The sequence below is a fragment of the Mycetomoellerius zeteki genome, unplaced genomic scaffold (genome assembly GCF_001594055.1).
Source record: "Mycetomoellerius zeteki isolate Tzet28-1 unplaced genomic scaffold, Tzet1.0 scaffold106, whole genome shotgun sequence".
In the NCBI taxonomy this organism is placed as follows: domain Eukaryota; kingdom Metazoa; phylum Arthropoda; class Insecta; order Hymenoptera; family Formicidae; genus Mycetomoellerius; species Mycetomoellerius zeteki.
In genome coordinates, this window is record NW_017255975.1 from 5,989,016 (window position 1) to 6,011,750 (window position 22,735).

The 22,735-nt window shown below is 39.2% G+C and overlaps 2 protein-coding genes across 7 annotated transcripts in view; one reads left to right on the plus strand and one right to left on the minus strand.

Annotated features, from left to right (window-relative positions):
• The window catches only part of LOC108724051 (uncharacterized), a 39,394-nt gene extending 23,369 nt beyond the window's left edge, over positions 1-16,025 (plus strand). For 2 of the 3 annotated variants that reach the window (XM_018450206.1, XM_018450196.1), the window contains exons 2-5: positions 12,378-12,773; positions 13,219-13,904; positions 14,024-15,113; positions 15,204-16,025. In XM_018450206.1, the coding sequence (XP_018305708.1) occupies positions 12,378-12,773; positions 13,219-13,904; positions 14,024-15,113; positions 15,204-15,635 (2,604 nt within the window). In that variant the 3' untranslated portion in view covers positions 15,636-16,025. Of the gene's footprint in view, positions 1-6,773; positions 7,203-12,377; positions 12,774-13,218; positions 13,905-14,023; positions 15,114-15,203 lie in introns of those variants that run through there. The other variant, XM_018450214.1, reaches the window with a different exon arrangement.
• Positions 16,026-16,549: 524 nt separating this feature from the next.
• Mvb12 (multivesicular body subunit 12-like Mvb12) lies at positions 16,550-21,876 on the minus strand. Of its 4 annotated transcripts, none has more exons than XM_018450224.1 (8): positions 21,679-21,876; positions 18,630-18,770; positions 18,353-18,551; positions 18,110-18,263; positions 17,775-17,858; positions 17,358-17,703; positions 17,221-17,271; positions 16,550-17,146 (listed from the first exon to the last, which is right to left on the minus strand). In XM_018450224.1, exons 1-8 carry the CDS (start codon positions 21,823-21,825, stop codon positions 17,111-17,113), a joined length of 1,158 nt encoding a protein of 385 aa, XP_018305726.1. In that variant the 5' UTR covers positions 21,826-21,876; the 3' UTR covers positions 16,550-17,110. The 4 variants fall into 4 exon arrangements, with proteins under 4 accessions (XP_018305726.1, XP_018305732.1, XP_018305738.1 ...); XM_018450230.1 differs by lacking the exon at positions 21,679-21,876 and adding an exon at positions 21,455-21,626; XM_018450236.1 differs by lacking the exon at positions 21,679-21,876 and adding an exon at positions 21,071-21,446.
• Between the last annotated feature and the right edge of the window lie 859 nt (positions 21,877-22,735).

The following is a 22,735-nucleotide window of genomic DNA, read 5'->3' on the forward strand; positions in this document are numbered from 1 at the left end:
GCGCGCTGGGAAGCCACCGACGAGTGGCTGCAGCAGGAGGTTGTCGTGAACAAGAAGCATTGGGAAGGGAACAAGAAGACGGCCGGCACCCCGAAGGCAACTCATGCAGGGCCCATTACACATTAGACACGTGTGCTCACTTTTCAAACGTGATATCGCATGCCCCGCCGCGTGTTTGTTATCCGTGTCGCGCATCTCGCGTGCTATCTCTATCGATTGCGATCGCGAGCAAGAAAAGCGAGGAGAGGAAACAGGATGAACGATCAAAGGATCGAGGGACCGCACAGAAGTTTGTGCTACTCATTATTAGAGCGTCAGACATGCAATTCTCGAGTGGAGTAGAATAGCGATGAAGTGCGAAGATATAGCGAGACATTTTTCGACGGTTTCAGTAATTTGACAAGGGAAGGGATTTTATTTAATTTCTGTTTTGAAGTCCAATTTTTTATAAATCAGTGTGTAATTTTTTTATAAGCGATAAATTATTTTAAATAAATAGAAATACACGCATAAAAAGAATGATTTTGTTGAAATATCTAAAAGTACTCTGCACCAATCGTATAGAAAATTGGATCACGGTGAAATGATTTAATGAAAATAATTTTGTTAGATTATCGAAATAATTATGTACGATATTTTGATAATCTAACAAAATTATTTTCAGATCTGTATCTAGTTAAATTTTTAAGTACTTTAGTAAAATTATTCTTGTTGTACGCAAATAGTTTAATCTTCACAACACGAATTCTCCTCTCCGTTTATTTCTTCGCGATTAAGTTTACTATACGTACTTTCAAATACAATCACGGATACAATCGGCGATAAGAGGAGAGTATTAATTAGAGCGGAATGCAAACGATAGAGCTTACAATGCGTGACAAAAATGTATGCAATCAGTTTTCTCTGTTCGATCGATATGGGGCGAAAGTTCTTATACACTTTGATTATTCAATTACGGAGTGTCGAATTGTCGAATCGTGCAATCGCGAGCGGATTATCGATCTGTAAGAACTGCTGAATTTTGTCTCAATATTGCTGGCTCTTGACGTTATAATGCTGACGCGAATCCTTGATATTGACGTTAGGATAAAAATATCTTCTTCAATGATTGCTATAATAGACCGCCCTTCGGTGTAAGGCTTTGCAGCCACCCTTACTTTTGGCAATTTCGTCTTTTAACGTAGAAATTATTTGCGGAAAAACGGGCTTCAAAACGGTAACTTTACGAAAATATGCAACGGAGACGGCTTTTTATCGAATAACTGATTCACGATGAGGGATCTGCATCCAAAATGAGTGCTCTACTTTTGTAACTGGCTTTAAATGAAGAAGTTCCGCTGATAAGATAACAACGACACAATCATTATGTTGGTATAGCGACAACTTTATCGTGTTTATATAAGTTGCACTGCCACCGTCGTTTTACCACGTTGTATTCTCAGAATTGTTTTCTTATGTATACGTCAAGAACCGTTCGCTGGATTCGAGAGACGGTTTTCCTCGAGGAAGAGCTTGTCATCCGTCCCAGAAATATATCATGCAGGTAAAACGTCCAGGAAATATCGAGCTGTCTATGACATTCTAAATGTCAAGCTAAGTAAGACTTTCGTGGAAGTATAAAAAAAAACACGATTTTTTTAAAATTCGACTCCTCTAATACCTATATTACCCAAACGTGTAGTGAATCACGATCATAAAACATTACTGTCGATATATAATAATTCTTGTCTTTCGGATTTTATAGTTGGTGCGTTTTAGGAAGAGGGAGGGAGAGACAGTTTGCTATTAAATCGTGACATACTGGTCTTATCTTTGCGTTATATCGATCCTCCTACATAACGTTTTTGTACTCTTGGCTGCCATATGTCATTCGACATGATAGACGTGGCAACGAAGGCTTAAAAGGCAAACGGAACTTGGCCAGCGGTTCTCCATTTTCTTCTACTATTCCAAGCGCTAATTGATTAGACATAAAAAAAAACCTTTCATATAAAAAACTTTTCATGCGTGTGTGTGAATAAAAAGAGACGTGAAACTTCGTAATATCCTTCAGTAACAAAATATTCTGTAACCCGTCGATTTTCGCGGAAATACATTTGAGGAGATGAGAGACGAGCAATCGACAAGTCGATGTGTCCTGGCTGTCGCGAACTCGATCGACAGATCACGGGAATGACGTGAAAAGACCCGCACGATGAAGTTGCGGTATCTTCATTGCGCACCTGCCTTTTACGTGGGTCACGCAAATGGAAATCGTACGTACGTGCACCCGCATCCTCAAACGCTGTGGTATAATATTCGATTGAACTTATAACGCATCGGTTTTTAAATTTAGTTCAAGGTACTTTATATAGCTAATCAATGTTCCTTTTAATTTAAGATTATTCAATCTTCCTGAAAGCATCATGGTGTGTGCTACCAGCGCAATATCGGAGATAACGTAAATAGTGCCTGCGTAATATCGGAGATAAAGTAAATGACACCGAAAGCACTTTATGTTTTTTTTCGGTATCGATCGTTTACCTTGGACGTGAGCTAGGTATTGATACTTCGACGGCATCGTCGGTATTAGATTCTTATCCGCTATAGGTCGTGAGTATTTACGCTTGCATCGCGCGCGTAAACTTCGTTTACGATCCACCGCGAGAGAACTAACGAAGGTAATAAGTAATTAAGCAACGTGCAAAAATCCCATCGCGCCGGCATGCCGACCACGGAAACCAGCATTACTCGATTATTCGCTGGAAAACGGTAAAATCGATTTATCCCGCCGCGTTCATCAGCGCGTTTTTATCGTTAATCAAACTGTCGAATAAAATACAAAAGGAATATTACAATATTTCTTAAGATTTGTCGATTTAATTCCTAAATGTAATCATAAATTTTATTTAATCTTGATTCTTACTGAAATCATACACTTGACATTTCTGGAGATTCTTTATGATTTAGCAAAGAGCGTGAAGGACTTGTTAAGATTTTGTTCGAATAAGAGCGTGAAGGAGTTGTTAAAAATTTGAAAGATGATATTTGTGTTCCGATCCGGGATTCTCGGGAGAAGCACTTGATTTTGCCCAGATTTTCCACGTGCAGGAGAAACCAACGATAAGAATAAACCACTGAGACACCCGTGATAAGAAATGACGTAATCGTCCGACAGGACGCTCGTATTCGTGTAAAACCGGAATTTTGCGGCGGCAGCAAGTATTTATTAACGCCGGCAATAACACAATACCTGGTTACTCGGATAATTTTGCCTGGTGTTTATCGCGAAACAATAGACATTTGCGCGTTACATCGCAATGATAATGCCTACCTTCCGTATTTTTCTGTGAAAAGCTGGTTTTTCAGGAGAAAATCACGGCATCTCGAAATCACGATTTTGCAATCGTCCGCGATATCATTCCACATATTGCGTAATTAAGTCGGTACACGTAGAATATTATACGGAAAGAACGATCTTGCTGAAGTTTCTGAAAATTTAGATATAGATACAGATCTAAATAATTTTGTTTGGGACTATCAAAATAATTATGCGGGACTCTCAAGCTGATCGTCCCATGAATCGTTAGAATGTCAAGATTGTTTGCAGCATTGTTCACCGCATGCTTGAGTTTCTTACATAATTATTTTGATGATCCACGACAAATTATTTTTAGTTCTCTCTCTATATCTACCTAAATTTTTTACTTCAACAAAATCATTCTTTCCGTGAAATTATAAACAATTTGCAACCTATGTTTAATTATTTTATATATTACGATAGAATTTAACAACTTTTATGCGTGTATTATTATTTAGACTGAAAAGAATAAAATCTGAAAGAATAACGTTCTTCTTTCAATTTAGCTTGTTTGATTTCCATGCGAATTTATTCGTTCATACCGCCGTTTAGATCGTACAGTCAGATATATACTTATTGTTAACGTATAATATATCGTATTAAAATGTGTCAGATGCCAAAGATACGCCCATCGCAAACTTTGTTCTGGCTTTGCAAAACACATACGGGCGCGATCGATCGATCGCGAGATCCAGGTGCTCACCTTTGTCCCGTTATCGTTATCTTGTAGTCGTGACAACAAAGAGGATTCGTCAATGCGACGTGCAAGCCAATACTTCGCGTGCGACCCGGATATCGTTGACAGTGAACGTCTTTGGCGTCGACGATCCGCGTCGTTCCTCGTCGCGTCCAGTTTTAATTTTAATTGGAGTCTCGGAGCAACGCGATCAAATTGATTTGATATCGATTAAGCGAACGATTCTCTGCGATCATCAATTTACATCAATATACGTATCTTCGACGAAAAATTAAGACTGACGTGTATTAAGTTTACGTTCGCTGTCGATTTCGACAGCTGTAGATTCTTAGAAAAATCAAGTTGGTTTGAGACACTTTAAGCTCTATTAAAACAATGATAAAACTTTTTTTATCTTTGTTGTAGATATGATAAAACAGATAAAACTTTACATTTTATTTTTTATGAAGTTTTATCGTCTTGCTTTGAGACAAATGCTCGAGAAAAGTAAATCTTGGATTGATCAATGAATCATCCGTAACATAATTTATTAAAGTCATCTCATATTAGAAAGGTTTAACTCATCGATTTTACGCTTCCATAATGAACACCTGTCATACAAGTAAATAGATAAAACAAGTCTCTAACCAAGTTAATAAATCAATGTGGAGTCATTATCGGAGAAGAAGCGGATTAATTTCATCGTGTTTTGTAAGAAAACTGCACGTTTCGCAGTGCCGAAATGCGAAAAAAATCAAAGTTGCGGGTGAACGATGTTAAATGCAGCAAAGATAACGAATCCGAAGGATACTAGATACGGCGCGAAAATAAATTGCAGACTCCTTTCCTTTTGCGTACAAACTCTCGCTGATCTTGCACATTCCTTTCTATTTTCTACCTGGCAATGCGGACTTCCGATTAACGACTGAGGCACTGCGCGTGAGCTGTCGAATGCGAATTATCGAAGGTGATTTCCGTAAAAAGCGAGCGAGAGCAAGAAGGCTCGCCTCGACGAAGCCGTTTAAACGGCTATTGCACAATCGCTCCGTCCAGGCGCCGACCTGTAGAATCTCGTTTTCTAGGACAATCGCCATTCTCGCGCGCGCGTTTGCGCATTACCGTGACAAGATCAAGAACGACTGCTTAGTATCGATAACATTCCCACGACAGCGATAGCTCGCATATTGTAAATGGGGGTGACAATCGTAGAAATACACACAGTGTTCCAGTACATCATCTTTCATTTCTTTTATCTATAATATCTTTATCCAAGCAGATAATTTACGTTTAAAAAACGTTTAGCCAAAATATGTTTTTTATTCCGTATAAAAACATTAAATAGGCCTTAATTTTAAGTACACGTTTATTTAACGTCATAATGTTTGGTATTTTAAATTAGTAAAAAAAATGTTTAATAGACATACAAATTATTACGTTACTATTAAATAGTTTAAGAAACGTACCAACTTTTAAATGTTTATTTTCAGTTATACGTTTATTACACAATTTCTAACCTTTATTTATCGTATTTTGAACGTAATTGTTATATTGCTTGAGTAACCAATTAGCAAGAAGAGGAACGACGTTAATGAAATTACATCAAAGATATATCTTTTAAAAATCGAGATATAATAATTCCTGCAGACAATATTTTTCGAAACATCAGTGAAGAACATATTTTCGAAGGATACGAAAAGTTAAATCGAAGTCAGCTGATTAAAATCGCAAGCATTTCACATTTCATCTGTTTATCTATAATATGCTTAATCAATTAAGGAGAGGAATGACGTTAATTAAATAAAATTATGTCAAAAGTATACATCTCTTAAAAGATGAGATGTCTGGCAATATTTTTCGAAACGTCGGTAAAGAATATATTTTTGAAGGATACGTAGAGTTAAATCCAAGTCAGCTGATTGGAATCGCGGAGAGTTTTGCATTTCGTCTGAGAAAAGGGACACGATCCGCTCACGTTTGCGTTACATATGGCGGTACCATCGGTGGTCCTACCTGTTTCCATCTGGGCACGATGGACCGACCGTGCATAAATGCACGCACATACACGTGCACGCATACAATTCCGTCTACGTGAGGTAGACTTTGTGTCTCTTTCTTTCTTTCGTCCCTACTTTCCTTACTTTCTTCCTTCTTCCCTGCCTGCCGTCTTGATGCAGGGCTGAACTTGTCGATTAATACTTTAGTCAATCGTGTACAAGCGGATTATTTCGCGAATGTGCAACGTAAAAAGAAAATGTTCGTATAACGATGTCAAATAATTCGAAGTAATTTATCATTTTTCCGTCTATTATGTTAACGGTAGTATTTATCATTTCGTTTACGCGATTCACATTCAAATATACTTTTAAATTTATTAATAAAAAATATTTAAATTCGATTATCTCATAATTAACATTCTGTGTTTCTCTTTCCTCTCTTCCTTCTTACAATTTAATTCTTATACATTTTATGTGTAAAATTTATCATATAGATTCTTATTGTACAGAAGTTCGGAGGACGACCAGAAGGTATCCAGATTTTTAATCTATAAGAAGAGTTATTTTTCGATAATGACGAATAAGCCTTTTTGTTTTCGATTAACAATTATAGCCAGTTGTACTCGGCATCGCGAAGAAATCGAGCTCCAGCCTTTGAAAATCCGTTCCTGGATGGCAACGTTCTCCCTTCCACACGGTTCGCTGGCGGCTCAGCAGCGAACCGAGTATTCGCCAACCAGTCGGAGTCAGTCCGTGCCGTTCGTGGCTTAAGCTCGTGTCGTTGGTATTTCTCGACACTTCGTCAAGTCTTTCTCTCTCCTCCTCTCTCTTCTTCGCGGCACCAAAAAGCGTCGTCGTCGCGGCGCGAGTGTCTTCAAGTTCTCCAATTTCTTCTTCATATGTGTGTATGTGTGCACGTATACTACTTATCCGAGATGCAAACTATACAAGCAAACTCGTAACATCTCGATAAGCTAGTCGGGACCATCGAGACACATCGAATCCCGAGGAGCAACCGAGGAGACCGCGGGAACGCGCGGAATGCTGCGCGAAACGCGCGGCCAGGTAGAATTTGGCCGCGCCGTTGCGGTCTGCGTCATCAGGAGCGACGTAAAATCCCCCATGCGTTCGTACAGATGCATCGGGATCGTTCTGAGATAGCGCAGAGACCAGCGAGGAAGACTTCGCGAAGGTAAAAGCTCGATGGTAACCGACTTTGCGAAGGCTAACGTCCCGAGTGAACGGCATGAAAGAAACGGCAGGATCGAAGTATCTTCGAGACGAGTGGTTCGGACTTGGATCTCGATCCAAGACGCTCACCTGTAGAGCTTACTCCCGTGCCATCCTGAATTCATACACTGGAAAAAGAATCTGGTTGCATTATTTGGAATTCCGGTTGAAAATGGATAAATCAGAATTTTCTGGTTGAATCTACTATAATTTTAGTTGAGATAACCAGAATTCTGATTGATGTGATCAGACTCTTCTGGTTTGTTCATTTTCAACCAGAATTTTTTAAATTATTTTATTTATCTCAACTAAAATTCTAATAGCTTTAATTAAAAAATTCTAAATTCTTCAATTTTCGACCAGAATTCTAATTGATCCAACGAGATATTTTTTTTCAGTGTAACTAAATTTTTAGATACTTCAGTAAAATCATTTTTTTTTTGCATACGCGTTGATGAACTTGCTGCAAAATGTTGGTCGCGCAATGCGCCACATGCGCTTCTTGAAAATATGGATTTAAACAAGTTCGAAAGGACTTTTAGTTCTCCAGAAGAAATTATATCCAGAGACAAGAATTCCCCGCAAGGAATCCGTTCGAAATACGTCGTGATTACTTCGTCGACGCCGTTGACGGGAGCTCGCTCGTCGGCCGACACCTGGCCGTCTTTGTACGTTTCGCACGCACGCACGCACGCACGTCAACGGGAGGGAACGCATATGATGCCGGTTGTTTCGCGAGCAAAACAATACGAGTACGTTCCGTCGTCTGCAGCTGTTGCAGCGGCGCAACAAATACAGTCGGCGGTATGTAACGTGTCGGAGAAAGTGCATTCGCCATTCATCGGCCAGCGGAACCCGGCGAGAGTGACGTCATCGGTGACCCGCTCTTGTCGCGGTCATCGGGGATGCGTCGCGATATCTCGCGATATACATCAGGATTCTCCTTACCGATCCCTTATGGCGGAAGCACAGAGCCTTACGTAACGCATAATGCATAATGCGTAAGAAAATAAACCAAACCTTCATTTTCTTCCTTTCTGCGAAATAAAAGATTCTGATTGGTTGATTTTCTTATGCGTTGTTATGCAAGAATCTGTGCTCCTGCTCTTGTAGGCTTTCTACAGTAAGCCATTACCTTTAAGTTTTAAGCCGTAAGAAATTAACCACTCATAGTCGATTATTTTTCTCACATTTGATTGTGATTGGTTTATTTTTTACGTCTTATGACTTAAAACTTAGGCTTATCGTAGCCTTGTAGAAATTTAATAGCCGATTAATCACTTATTTTGGGTTATTAAAAGTATTGTTAACAGTATACTAGAAATGAGTGATTAATTGACCAATATTAGTATTAAATTTTTTTAAGGGTAGAAAGCCTCTTACGCGTGGGGTATCTATTATCGATCTCGACTGCGGGGGTTCGGTTCCACTCCGCGGTGACTTCAGGTCACTTCAGGACCGATCAGTGGCCGAGATCGAGGCGGCGATCTCACCTTGATCGCAGCGAATACAAAGGCGGATAACTGTACCCCCGATCTGTCTCGGGCCGACTCGCTTGACCTCCAATCGTGCACCTCCAACTGTGGACCGAAAAACCGTTGGCCGGCGAACGGAGAAAGTCGCGCAGCACACTTTTCGGCGCGCGCGTGTTCCGACAGCGTGAGTTCGGCTTCGTGAACTCGCGTGAACTGTTAAATGATTGTAGGCGCGAAGAGGACGAACCGGAGGCCAAGGCTGTCTATCGCAGTTGCATGACTTTGAAAGACGAAAAGACGAGGAGGTTGGTTTCGTGTTGGGCTACACTTGTCTTCCTGCCGGCTTCATCCGCGACGTTTTCTCGCGCTAGCGTGACTTTTCACAGTCATTATTGCAGCCGACACATTATTTCCGTGCTGTCGCGAGGGATTATTAACGTCGACAATTCTCTGCAGAGATACAAGCAATTTTATAAATAGATCCTGAGATTAGACTTTCAGCTGTGAAAGAATGAAGAGTTTATGGTTTATGAAGTGAATTGATCAAAACTATAATGTATAAAACGCAACTATATTGCGTTAATTTTGAGAAAAGTTGATTTCATTGTTAAATCTTTAATCTGTTAATGTGTCTAAAGTACATAAATCTTATCATAAATAAGATAAGATTTATTTCAGAGACCAAAAATACTTCAGTGATCAAAACATTTAATGTTTAAAATGAAATCAATTACAATAAGTAAATCTCACAAATTATTGTATAATACGAAATTTCACCACAAGTTCTTACATTCTTTTGAAATATTTGAAAAACAACGTTATTTGATATATCGACAATATTTGGTAATAGCTACCAAATATTGAATGAAATAATTTCAATCAATGTTCGGTTAATACAACCAAAAATAATTTTACTTTTTTAAATATTTAGAAATTATTTATTTTCATTTAGTATTAATAGTTGCCAAACATAATAATATAATCTATATAATAACTATTTGGTAATAATTGCTAAATATTTAAAGAAACAAAATTATTTTGATTATATTAACCGCACTCTGGAAACAATCTGGTTGTATCAATTGTAATTCTGGTTGAAAATGGACAAAATTTTCTGACGAATCTGTTATAATTTTAGTTGAAATAATCGGATCTGATCGATATGATCAAAGTTTCTTGATCTCTTAATTTTTAATCAGAAATTTTTTTTAGTGCGAATTGAATTCGTCACTCAATATTTGATAGAGCTATTATTAGACATTTTTTCAATGGTGCGACAAAGCATATTATCCTAACTTGTTCGAAATTTATATCGTTTTTAATGATTGCCCGAAGAAAACATGGAATTTTCATATAAAAAAGTAGTTCCTCCTCTATACCGTTTGTTTCACTTTTACTTCGCGTTCGCGTTTAAAATAGGATCTCGCGAGATTCTTCCAGTAACTAGTTCGTCTCTCTTTCAAATCTAGAGGCGTATAATTTATGGGCAGCGCCAACGGTCTGAGAAACCTCCGTCCCGATGACTCGGTAACCTTGTAATCGGCTGGTCCGTGCGAGCTTCGTAAAGGAATTTCACGGAAGGATCCTCCGCGCAATCCCTCCCGTTAGCGTTCTCCTTCGGCGAGTGCAGGTATTTCAGGTTCACGTGATTATTTCGCCTCTCCACGTCGCGCGAAGAACACAGGACTCGATATGCACGATCTGTGAATAATAATCGATCCTGAAAATTCTCAGAACCATAAAAATGTTCATGCCGAAATTAATATTTTCGGAGAAAAGTCTTTATCTCGATAAAATGTAAATCTTGTAAAAAGGAAAAAAATCGTCATGAAAGAGTATATTGCTGAAACGGAAAGTGGCGACAAAAGGAAGCTGAGGATCAGCAAAATATTTAAATGGACTGCGTCAAGGACCCCACACGACGTAATTTTGTTGCGTCTAAAAAAATGCGTTCGCTCACTCGTTAATTGGCGGAGACACGGTCTCGTTCTCTGGCGCGATTAGCATCTCGCGTTTTAATTAGCTGCGGCCATGGCTTATCGGTTTAAGAGACGCTGAACACCGGCGAGTTATCTGCCGAGGGATGCTTCGTTACTTCCCAGTCAATGTATATCGTATTCGTAACGCCCGTAAAACGGGAAAGGCGGGCAGGAGATAGTGCATTCAGCGAATAAACCACGCGTAATTGCGGCTTGCACTTTAGCCTGCATCGCCGTTAGATCGCTCGTCCGCTCGAGAACGGCGTTAAATTGACTAGCGGAAAGTGCCGCTTCGCGGTTTCCTTTTCTGGCAAAGCGAGTTCGCCGTATGCGGAAACGGAAATCTGGAACCATAAATCCTCGCAGATTTCCTCTCGACAATTGAAATTGAAGAATGACGGCGAACATAAAACTTAAGTGAATTTTAATAATAATATTGTAGTATATAAAGAATATTATAATATTACACAAACTTGTACATATATACATAAAAATTATGTACTATTGTTATTATAATTTTCCATTTTATACTAAGATATATATTTACACAATACGAGAGATAAAGGTACTAATTTTTGTAAAAACATACAATTTTATATATTTCTAGAAATTGTAATTTTTACACATGTTATTCATGTAATTTTACATATTTTTTTACAATATACATTTCCGATTCTTGCTCTATAAATGCTCTATAAATGCGAAATTGAAATTCGAAATTACAAATCTTTAGAGACAAACTTTAGAGTAAAATAAATTTTTTTTTTCAAAAATATAAATTTACAATTTTCGAAAATAAATTAAATATACGTAAAGTTCTCAATTATTTGCATTTTCGAGACCTAATTCATCTCTCTGCCCTTCGATTGAATCATCATTCAAATCATTGCCAAGCTCGTAAAAGAATCTCATTAACTGACGTTGTGGTAATAATGGGACTCGCTGCACGTCATTGTGTATGACCCAAAATGCAAATGCTCCTCTTATCCTTGATCAGTCAATGCGTCAAGTTGGAAATTGTTTACCTAACAATGAATCGCCGTCGCCGATCATTCTATCGCGTCGTACCGGGCCGTAACTTACCGGTTCTCCGGTGGCTGGGTCAGGTCCTTCCGGTCCTAGAGCCGGTCCGGTCTCGAACCCCCCTGCATCTGGACGAGTAAACGTGGACGTCTCTTTTTCTCGAGTCAGTTCAGCTCGGTCGAAACTCTCCTTCTTTCGCGCGTGCGAAGTAAGGCCGAAGACCGGCCGGCATTGTTCCTCGATTTTGTTCAGACGTTGGCGGTATTCATTCTTCGATCTATACGTCGTACTTCGCATGCACGATGAATATCTATATCTCGTCACGATCCACATTGTGCGCGACGCGAGTCGTTTATCTTGAGAGGATGTAGGAATTTAGATGATAGGAAGAATATATAAAGACTTTATAAAAGAATCTGTTATCCTATTAATCGGATAAAAATTTAATTCCTTAATATTTAATCTATGCCTGTAAAATATAAGTGCTCTATTCGTGATCTAATATTTTTGTGAAGAAAAGATCGATTTCAAGTTGATCGGATTGTCATTAAAATTCGATCTTGCAACAATAATTTTTAACATGCGGAAAAATATTTCTCGGGCATCGTGAAATATTTCATTGAGAACTGGAGATTTATTTGTTGAAATTGTTTTTTGCAGATGGAAACCGAGGTCCGGACGCTCAAGCAGGAATTGGCGCGAACTCAGGACGCCCTGAAGACCGCCACGAAAAAATGCCGAGAGCTGGTGAAGGAGCTGGACCACCGTACCGCCAGTCATGAGTCTGAGAAGATTTTGCGAGATCAGCAGCTCTCGAGGATACTGCGGGCACTGCTGTTCCTGGAGGCGCGCCTCAAGCAGGAGCAGAAGTCTATCAGGCAGATGCTCTGCGAAAAGGACAATGTTATCAGAAATCAGCAATTGGAGATCGCGATGCTCAGGCGGTATACAAAAAACTATATAAAGAGTAAGCGCGATCGAACCACACCGGTCGTCGATGTCGAGGTCAACACCAATATCGATAAGAATCTGCAGAAGGACTTTGGCAATTTGCAAGTAATTTGAGAAAACCATGTAATAATTAGCATATAAGCATATAATTGATTTTATCTACGATCAACAGCTTCATGGAAAAAACGATTTTGCTGAAGCATCTAAAAATTTAATTATATACAGATCTGAAAATAACTTTGTTGTACCATAAAGTAATTATGTAGAAATGGCAAGCATGATAGCAATGTTGCAGAAAGTTTTGATATTCTAGCAACCAGCTTGAGCGTCCTATAATTATTTTGATAATAAAATTCCAATAAAATAAAATTTATTTCAATAAAATTATTTTCAAATCTAACTAAATTTTTAGATATTTCAACAAATCTATCCTTTCCGTGTTTTAATTTATAAAAAAAAGAGAAGATAATATAACAGTATTAGAGTGAATTCTATACTTTCCACGTTCTGTATTTTCTAAATTTAAACTTATTCGATTAATCTCTTTCAGAGAGAAACGTTGCAGGAGAGCGGTATTGGCAAAGAGATCGCAAGTCTAAAGTGCGAGATAATCACACGGCTAAACCCGGCATCGTCTAGTATTCTGGACGAACTGGACCGGAACAGCGTGAGGAAAACGAATAGTTTCGCTGGTAGCGATATCTCAAAGGCGAGTCTGACCAGCAGTGAGAATACGGACGCATCCATCGTCACGACGACGACGGAGGGCAGTCCTTCGTTGCTCAGCACGGAAGGCTTTTGCGAGGGTGAGAGTACGGATGATGTGTCACCTGGCTCAACCTTGAACAAATGCTCGAGCAGGTGCACGCCGACGACGGTGACTGACAGCGAAAACGAGACGACGATGATCCTGGATGAGGACGAGGAGGACCTAACAGAAAAGGGTGGAACAACGATGATGTCGATGAAAAGAAGGACAAAGGGTCAGAAGAAGTCATCCAAAAATCCCAACGTGATTGAAATGGTGGGCATCGCGAGAACGGAGAGCAAGGACGACGGGATGGACTGTAACTTTTTGTCAGAGGATGAGGAACAAACTAACACCCTGATAAGCACTCAAGAGAGAGAGACAGAAGAACCGATTTACATTAACGCCTGCAACGAGGTGAACGAGAGAAATCTTCAGCGGACGGAGCAATTGAGGACAAAAGACGATTATAGCAATAATAACAATATGTACGTTACAAGTGATTCTTTTCTCCATCAAAATTTTCGTTAGATATTTAATTTTATTTTTCTCTTCTGTTACATTCTTTTGTTCCTTAAAAACGGTCCTTTCGATTTCTTTTTCGCAGCGAGGTAAAGATCGAGACGCCCGAATTGACGGTGGAGGACACCAGTGGAAATTGGTATAGCGATCCGGATGAAGATCGACTAAACGACGATGTATTCCGACACAGCACCTACCGGCCAAATAGTAATCATAACTCCGTGTTGGAATGCGTGAATCAGATCCTGCTGCAGGATATGGAAGAGGAGGAAAACTTGGTGCTCTCGGTACCGCGCAGGTTTAAACATCGTGGCAGAATCGTACGTTTTCAGCCAGCCAGGTTGTCCGATATCGAGTCGGTAGGTTCCGAGATAGAAAGAAAAAATTCCGAGGAGTCCGTCACGGATAATAAGGATTCATCAAGAGAAGAAGAGACCGCGGAGAACGATGCGAATGCATCCGAAGACGAGTTTGGCATGAGGATCGTCCAAAAGGATCCAGATGACGATGGTTCCAAGGAGTCCAAGGCGATTCCACTAGTCATCATCGAGCCCAAAGTCGATGTGGAAGACACAAGAAAGATTTCAACGAAATCCCAACAGAGTAGTCCTCCTTTAAAAATGGAGAGAATCGAGGAGAAGACCTGCTTGCAGATGTCCGCAAGAGGATTAACTATCGCCAAGAATCTGGATTACGAAGATATAGAGTCGTTACCGGAGATAACGACGTCACCGACGCCGCCCAGAACGCCACCGGCGTTGCCGCCGAAGCCACAGTTTCGCAACAACACACTAATCCTGAAGAAAATTCCTAGTCCATCGTTCCTGATTGATGAAAAAAGGCAGCAGGACCTGGGAGGCGCGGATCCTACAAAAAGAGGCATTCTGGGACTGATATCTTCTTCGTCGTCAAAGGCAGCAAGGAATTTGAATATGGACGAAGTGAAAAATTCGGCCAGGAGCTCGGCGAGAGAAACGAAAGAGGGTGGATTCTGGAAGAATAGATTCAACCACGTGCGCTCGTCTTTCCAAGTAAGACAAAAGGAGGATCAAGGAAAGAGCGCGGCCAGAGTGACGAACATCGTTCGGCATTTCGAAGAGTTCAAGATCGGCGATCCTGAGGAACAGACAAAGGACAGAAATCGTCCGAAGGACCGTCACGCCGAACTTGAACATGTAAGATTTCTTATGAAAATGTATTAAATGTTTTGAGAAAACTATATAATTCTATTTAAAAAAAAAAACGATTTTTTTCTTCCATTGCAGGAATTCGATATTCGACAGAACTTTGAGGAGTTTAATCTAGATGAATGCGATCTGTCGGACGATCCCGATCGGCCTGAGGGTGACGGATCGGAGAGACTTGGTCACGTGGGATTCAACAACGCTGGTCAAAACGAAAACAGCATTGCCAAAGACAACAACAATGTTCCTGCTATCGGCAACGGTAATAGTAATGGCAACGGTGAAATCGGAAGCAGCGGATATGATCACTTCCTGGAGGCGACCGGCCTTAGCAACAAGTCGATCCTTACACCCTCAAGATTGCTGAGCAATCACAAGAGCATGCTGAAGCCGAAGGACGTGAAATACAAGAGCAGGATCAAGGCTACGGCGGTACTGGAGAGGCACGGAGTACAGACGACTGCAGCCGGCAATACGACACACGTCAGGCACTGGACTGGACCATTCGTCTGACGATTGGCTAATTTTTTGCCAGCCAAAAATATTTTTCGCTCCGCCGTGTCGGCCGATAACTCGCCGATAAAGGCGAACTACAAAAGATTTTGATCTTTTAATTCGCTGACGATCAATTAAATTAAAACGTTTTTTAGTTACTGTATTCGTACACAGCGAATGACTCACTTTTAAAGTGCAAATGGAATTTTATACAGTATTGACCGAGAAACAGGGAATTAATAATGAACAGAAAAAACCTTGTTTCTTTAGTTATGTTACGATGCTAATGTGTGAGTAATTAACATATATTATATACACATAAATTACGTTATTTTTCATATGCTATAAGATACATGAGTCGCTAAATTTCGAAGTTGCACTTTCAGTGATTAGTTTATTTAATCCCTTCTCGGAAAGATTGTTTATAAAATGTTGATCTAACTATTTCTGCTGTGAAATTATTTATTAGTCTTTATATGATACATATGTAAAAAAAATGTAACTCGTCTCGACTTTTGGTATATTTTAATTTATAAAACGTTATCGAAAGAACTTTATTATCTTTCATTACCTTAGCTTTAATGAATAATACGCATTGGTAGTTCTCAACCATCAATCTTTTATTAAATTATTGTTTAACATACAAGTTTCTATCTTAAATTACATTCACGTACACGTGTGCAATCGAACGGAAATTTATATAATGTATGAATTCATAAATAGAACAGAGAACTCGAGTAGAAGATTAGGAGTGAACGTTGTGTTCCGTCAATATTAAAATTAGATTTTTTTTCTAGTATGTTCTATACATAACCATATATACTTTCAAACAGAATTACATGATAAAATATATATAGAAAAAAAGATTTTATAATAATACTTCATTGCAGGTAAAGAAAGAAAAGCAGCACTTTGAAAGAAAATTATATAATAAACATTCAAATCTCTAGTTAAAAAAATATCAAAAAGGGGCAAAAGGAACAACAAAATGACTTTTTATGGCATGCAATCTCACCACGCATTTGAATTATCGCGTAAACTACTAAATGTGCGGTGAGAATATGATGCTGGTCTCAACAATATTATGCGTTTGTTCGCGTGTTTAGAAGCGTAGATATGCGGTATTACGATGCGCAGAAAATCTCGCATTATGATACATTATGTGTACACATATTTTACATATATAATCTCTACTCTCTATCAAAAAATAACGCAAGTCTATAAAAATATGACAACGTTATCACCAGTATCAAAATGTAAATATGGGGCGTGGAAGAAGAAACGCGTACATCGATAAGTTTTTTTATCTTATTTCTTCTTAAACATTACACAATCCCCATTTTAAGCGTCATGCAGGCTTCATTCTCTCGCGGGTTAGTACAAATCATTCGTTCAGGCACTCCATTTACGCTTGTTGGCTAGCATTATATCGGATACGAATTATATCGGAAAACGCTCGAGAACTCGAATTAGTTTTGGCAAGCTGTCATCTTTCAAGTTTCTCTTTCCGCGCGAAAGTCATAGAAGAACTGCAACAAAACGTCATATTAGTTATTTGTCACAATTGTCAGTTATTTTTAAAATTGAAAAAAAATACACGTACCTCTCTATCTAAGTCCTTCTGTGTCCATACTTTGATAACAGGAAGTTTGTTCTATCGAGAAAAAAAGATATAAGTTATAAAAATAAATGTCTTAATTGCACTTTAATTTTTGTTAAGTTTCAAATTATTATACTCACATTGGCAGAATTATGATTAGTAATAAGACGAGGATTAAGCGCGAACGGAACCCCGTCGAGATCGGACGATCCCGGAAGTGTACCGTAAATGGGCGTGGATGTGACGGTCGATGTTGTGGACATAGGTGGTTGTGGAGCGGGCCTCGTTGGCCTGATCCTCGCGTTAGGACTTAAAACCTCGTAATCTCGATCGCCGAGTTCGTCATCCTTATTAGTGGTGCTGCCGACTTGCGGATAAATCCCATTGGCCGGTGGTTTTGGTGAGAACTTTGGTTTCGGGGGCCTCTCGGGGGCTGGCCTGTGAAAGATTCCATTCGACGGATTTGGAGAAGGACTTTGCAGTAAGCTGGAAGTATCATAAAATACGTATACTATTTATAGCATAATCGATACTTAGCTTGATATAGTGAAACTTACTCTATATTAACGTACGACTGCGAATCCGAATTCGCATTTGTGATATCTACGGTCTTGTAGCACACATGAACACCATTTATAGTACTGAAAGAAGAATATAAGATATAATATATGTATATTATATACATCGCGCATACATAAAAGTATTGCATTAACTTTTTATATTCCATGTATATTTCTAACAGACAAGTTTCGTATTTATTATATTTGTATAATAAATTACGACAATTTGTTATTGCGTTTACTTTTTATTGAGTTGTTATAAAAATACAGATAAAAAATTTATGAAGCCAACTTAAAGCCGGTCTAATTAAAAGTTTAAAGAGTTGACATACCCAGCAGCGAAAAATCCAACAGGAGCCAGTTTGGAGTAAACCTTGTGGTTTGGAGTTGTCCTGCTGCATATTATTATATCTGTGACTGCTTTCGTACACAGGTCCTTATTCCTAATTTTGTAACACACCTGTTTTTTCCGCCACGCTTTTTGCCCTGCAACATTTACCGCGATTCATTTACAAAAATTTGCATATTTTTTTATCCGCAGACGGCAGCCATTGCTGTCGAACAAAAAGGCTTACTCGAATCCACGGTGTAGGAGATCATGCTGTATCCTTCTGGCGGAGTATCTCGCTCATTAATCACCATGATATCCTCGACCACACAATTTGGCTGGCCCTCAGTCTTCGAGAAGCAGATATATCTACCCTTCTTCTTGATGAACAGTCCACTCTCCCTCCACAAATCAGCGTCGGTGTCCTGATCGTAAGTTCTCGATACCTTAACGAGATATATACCAATCATCTCTCAACCATCGCGACGAGAACAATAATAAATAAAGTGAATTAATGCGCGTACCACTGTGAAGTTGGGTGGACACTTGTCTAAGTCTTCCACAACACTAATGGCAGTTATTGGCCTGTCATCTGGCAGTACAGCCGACACCTGGACCAACATCTTACAGGTGGTCGTCTTGAACATCGCTGCAATCCCGGATACCTAATTAATTCATTCCCCAATTAGATGAATCTTTCCCAATGTGCCCAAGAATCGAATGAATATACATATTTAGAAGTATTAAATACGGAAAGAAGAATTTTGCTAAAGTATCTAAAAATTTAACTAAGACATACACAGATCTGAAATGAAATTTATTGGATCATAAAAATAATTATGTAATAATTATTATGTAAGGAAGCTCAAATTGATTGCTAGACTGTCTAAACTTTTTGTAGAATTATCGTCATGCTTGAACCTGCTACATAATTATTTTAATGGTCCAATTTTATTTCCAGATTTATACCAAGCTAAATTTCTAAATACTTTAGTAAAATCATTTTTTTATACACGCACTATATATACTATAATTACTCTAAAGTAAGCGTTAAGTATATGTAACACTGCGAATACGTTTGCTTACTACTAAACATTGCACTTCTCGCTGCAAATATATCGTAAATACGCTGCATATAAAAGAAGCAGGAGGATTACATCAATCATTAAAATGATCATTGTCCGGCGGTCATCCAATATTTATCAATGCGAGATTAGATACAACTGAAGTTTATTGTCGCAATCGTAGAGATAACGAGGTGATCGAAAGTCGGAAACCCGCGGCGGCGATCGCATCGTAATTCCAACGAATCATAAAAACACTGATCGTTCCAAAAATATCACCAACGTGACCGACATTCTTCGCTCCACGAGTTTTCCGAGGCGCGAAGCGATCGACTATGAAACTCTCGTTTAATCCGACGCGACGTAGCGACCCGATCGAATCCCTCAGTGCGATGCACTCAAGTTCTTCGATGTATGCATTCTATTCGATGGGATAACGAACTTTGAGAACAAATTATCGATTATTTTTATTTTAAGAGATTTTTTATTGAAAAAATAGAGGGAAGCCAGTAAGCGCCAGAAATTAGCCAGCCTATTTAGCCAGATTATACACATACATTCAGTGATCGCCTTAAATGTCTAAACTTACACGGAAAGAATGATTTTGCTGAAGTATCTAAAAGTTTAACTAGACACAGATCTAAAAATAATTTTTTTGGACCATCAAAATAATTATAGTAAACTCAAGCATGAACAATGCTGTAAAAGTTTTGACATTCTAGTAATCAGTTTAAGCGTTCCATATAATTGTAAAGTCCATTAAAATCAACGGTTTTGCTCAAGTATCTAAAAATTTAGATAAATACAGATCTGAAAATAATTTTGTTGGACTATCAAAATAATTATGTAGGACGTTCAAACTGATTGCTAAAATATAAAAAATTTTACAATATCGATCCACCATGCTTGAGTGCCCTACATAATTATTTTGATGGTCCAACAAAATTATTTTCAGCTCCATATCTACCGAAATTTCTAAATATCTCAGCAAAACCATTCCTTTTATATAGGAAATGCGCACGAAAGTGATGTAAAAACCCTGTCCTTATTTCGAAGCAGATTCGCGACGATTTCGTCAACGGAGCCATGTTATCGCATTAATTACTACGATAATAACTGTAACATTATACATTAGCGAGAAAACGTTCGATTGCGTCAAAGAGATTCATTCATCCTTACTCGAAACCTTGTTAATTAGCGGATCGGAGCAGCTCATTCCGGAGCAGTTCATTCCGGAGCAACGAGAGATGCGAGTACGGACTGACAGCGGGCGGGGTTGAACAACCGAGAGAGGAAGGCGAAACAGAGGAAAGAAGGAACGTGAAGTGGGACAGCGGCGTGCGTTCGTGGAGGAATGTACCGCTGCATTAGTAATCGCGAACGTCAACGAATGGTCTTTAAGGCGCGTGACTAAGTCTCACGCTCTCCTAGGAGTCGACCGTTCTCTCTCGCATCGTCGAGGAGCGTTTCATCATAGGGAAAATCCAATCTCGGAGGCTGTCATGCGATTTTCCAGCCGTCGCTTGGTACTCAGCTGGTTCGACTTGTACCCCGCTGCGGTGTCAACTTACTTTCGTAAGTCATAAATTTTAAAGACGGTGATTCTTAAAAGATGCAGAAATCATCGGAAAACACGCGCGTATAATAAAAACTTGCTCCGTCAGGCGTGTGAAGGTCAGTTGTGGTTTCGCAATGAAAAGGAAAAAAAAGAAGAAGAAACAAAAATACAGGCGGGACGATGACAATCGGAAAGTTTGCATAGTTCATTTCTCAAACAATAATATCCGTAAATTATTCGTAGGCACGAGGTTGTTATTCGTACAAGAAAATTCCATCGTCGACGAGACCGCCGCGTCGTTGTGTTCAGCGCTGAATTCGATAGATAGGATATATATACATACGTGTTTACGCAATCTCTTCACGATCAGTTCCTGTTGTTAAAGAGACAGAGCTTAAGATCGGAGTGTGTCAGCATCTCAGTGATAGTGATAGGAGGTACCGGCTGATACCATGCCGTGTGGCAGCAGATAAATAATAGACACTGTAGTGCGACGGGACGGGGAGAGGAGCGCGAAGGGACCCCGGCGTCGTCGTTCAAGGACGTGCTCGAGGAAGGGAGGTCGATAGGAAGACGATGGATGAACGGAAGGACCGACGGACAGACGCGACGTGCGTGGAGATGTCTCTCTTTCCTCCTTTCGCGAATTATATTAGACGTGTCATCGGCCGCGGGAGGCGACATCGCCTCCTTTCGAATACTCTCGAGACGCTCGATAGGGGCTGACCTTTTCGCGACGCCGCGCTGCGACGTTTATCCGTTTCCTCTCCGCCTTCTCTTCGTCCTTCTTCTTGTTCGTCTTCCTCACACGATTGTGCACTTTGTGCTGACACAGCAACGACGACGACACAACGCGACAGCGCGGCTTCTGTCACCGGCGCTCATATTTCAGATGATTTCAAAGCAAAAGACGAGACCAGATGACGTCAATCGACGACAGACTGTACTTACCGTCGTCCGACGACGCGCCTTGCGAAACTGCCCGAAAACACTCCGAACATTGACGAGGCCACCGAACTCCCGAGACAGTCCGGAATCGCGCTCAGTGCGCCGAGTGCGCGTCACCTCGATGCGCATGCGTCCTACGTGCATTGTCATGGAGTAAGAAAGCAGAGAGAAGCCTGAGAGGGGCCATGTCCGGGATTTAGCTGCAACCTTATGCTGGATTCACACTGCATCCGATTTTCGTCGTACGACGCTCTGCAACCAATCAGAAAACAGGATTCCGATGAATTTTGCTTTGTATTATCGGAATCCTGTTTTCTGATTGGATGCAAAGCCTCGTACAATGAAAATCGGATGCAGTGTGAACCCAGCATATTTCCTTGAATATTGCCATATAACGATATTCACGGAAACGATAGTCAGAATAATTTCAAATTTAAATTGACCCAATCGATAAGCAATCATACTTGATCACAATTTGTTGCGAATTTCAAAATCAATGTCGATCTTTATCTTTTACATTACAATTAGTGATCTTTGGAGGATTAAATTTGAGAGTTTATGATATAAATAAAACGAGTTAGTCTTATATCAGTAATATTTTAATAAAAAAAATATAATAAATAAAATAAACATTATAGAATCTAATATAATACCCATACAGCACCGATATTTGTAACAATATTGCAAATAAACTACTGATTTTATGCTTGAATATACTTAATTGTGTACGTATATGTATATATTTTATAATTGTTATTACATATTGTGTGAGAGTCTGCTCGCCGAATGATTGGCGAGCAGTGATCGATGATAGGCTTTTGAATTTTTCATTTTTATGATTTTTTTGGGATATAATTATATACCAAATACAAATTCATCCTTCTCCTTTTTATATAATTATGCATTGATTCTTTTTTTATACAGTAATTCGTATGACAAATAACACTAATGAGAAAACATAAAAGATATTTAGAAAGATAATTTTCGTATTGTTTCTTTTTTTTTTAAACACAAGTTTGGAGAAACTTAAAAGAATTGCTCACATATAATTATGTATAAT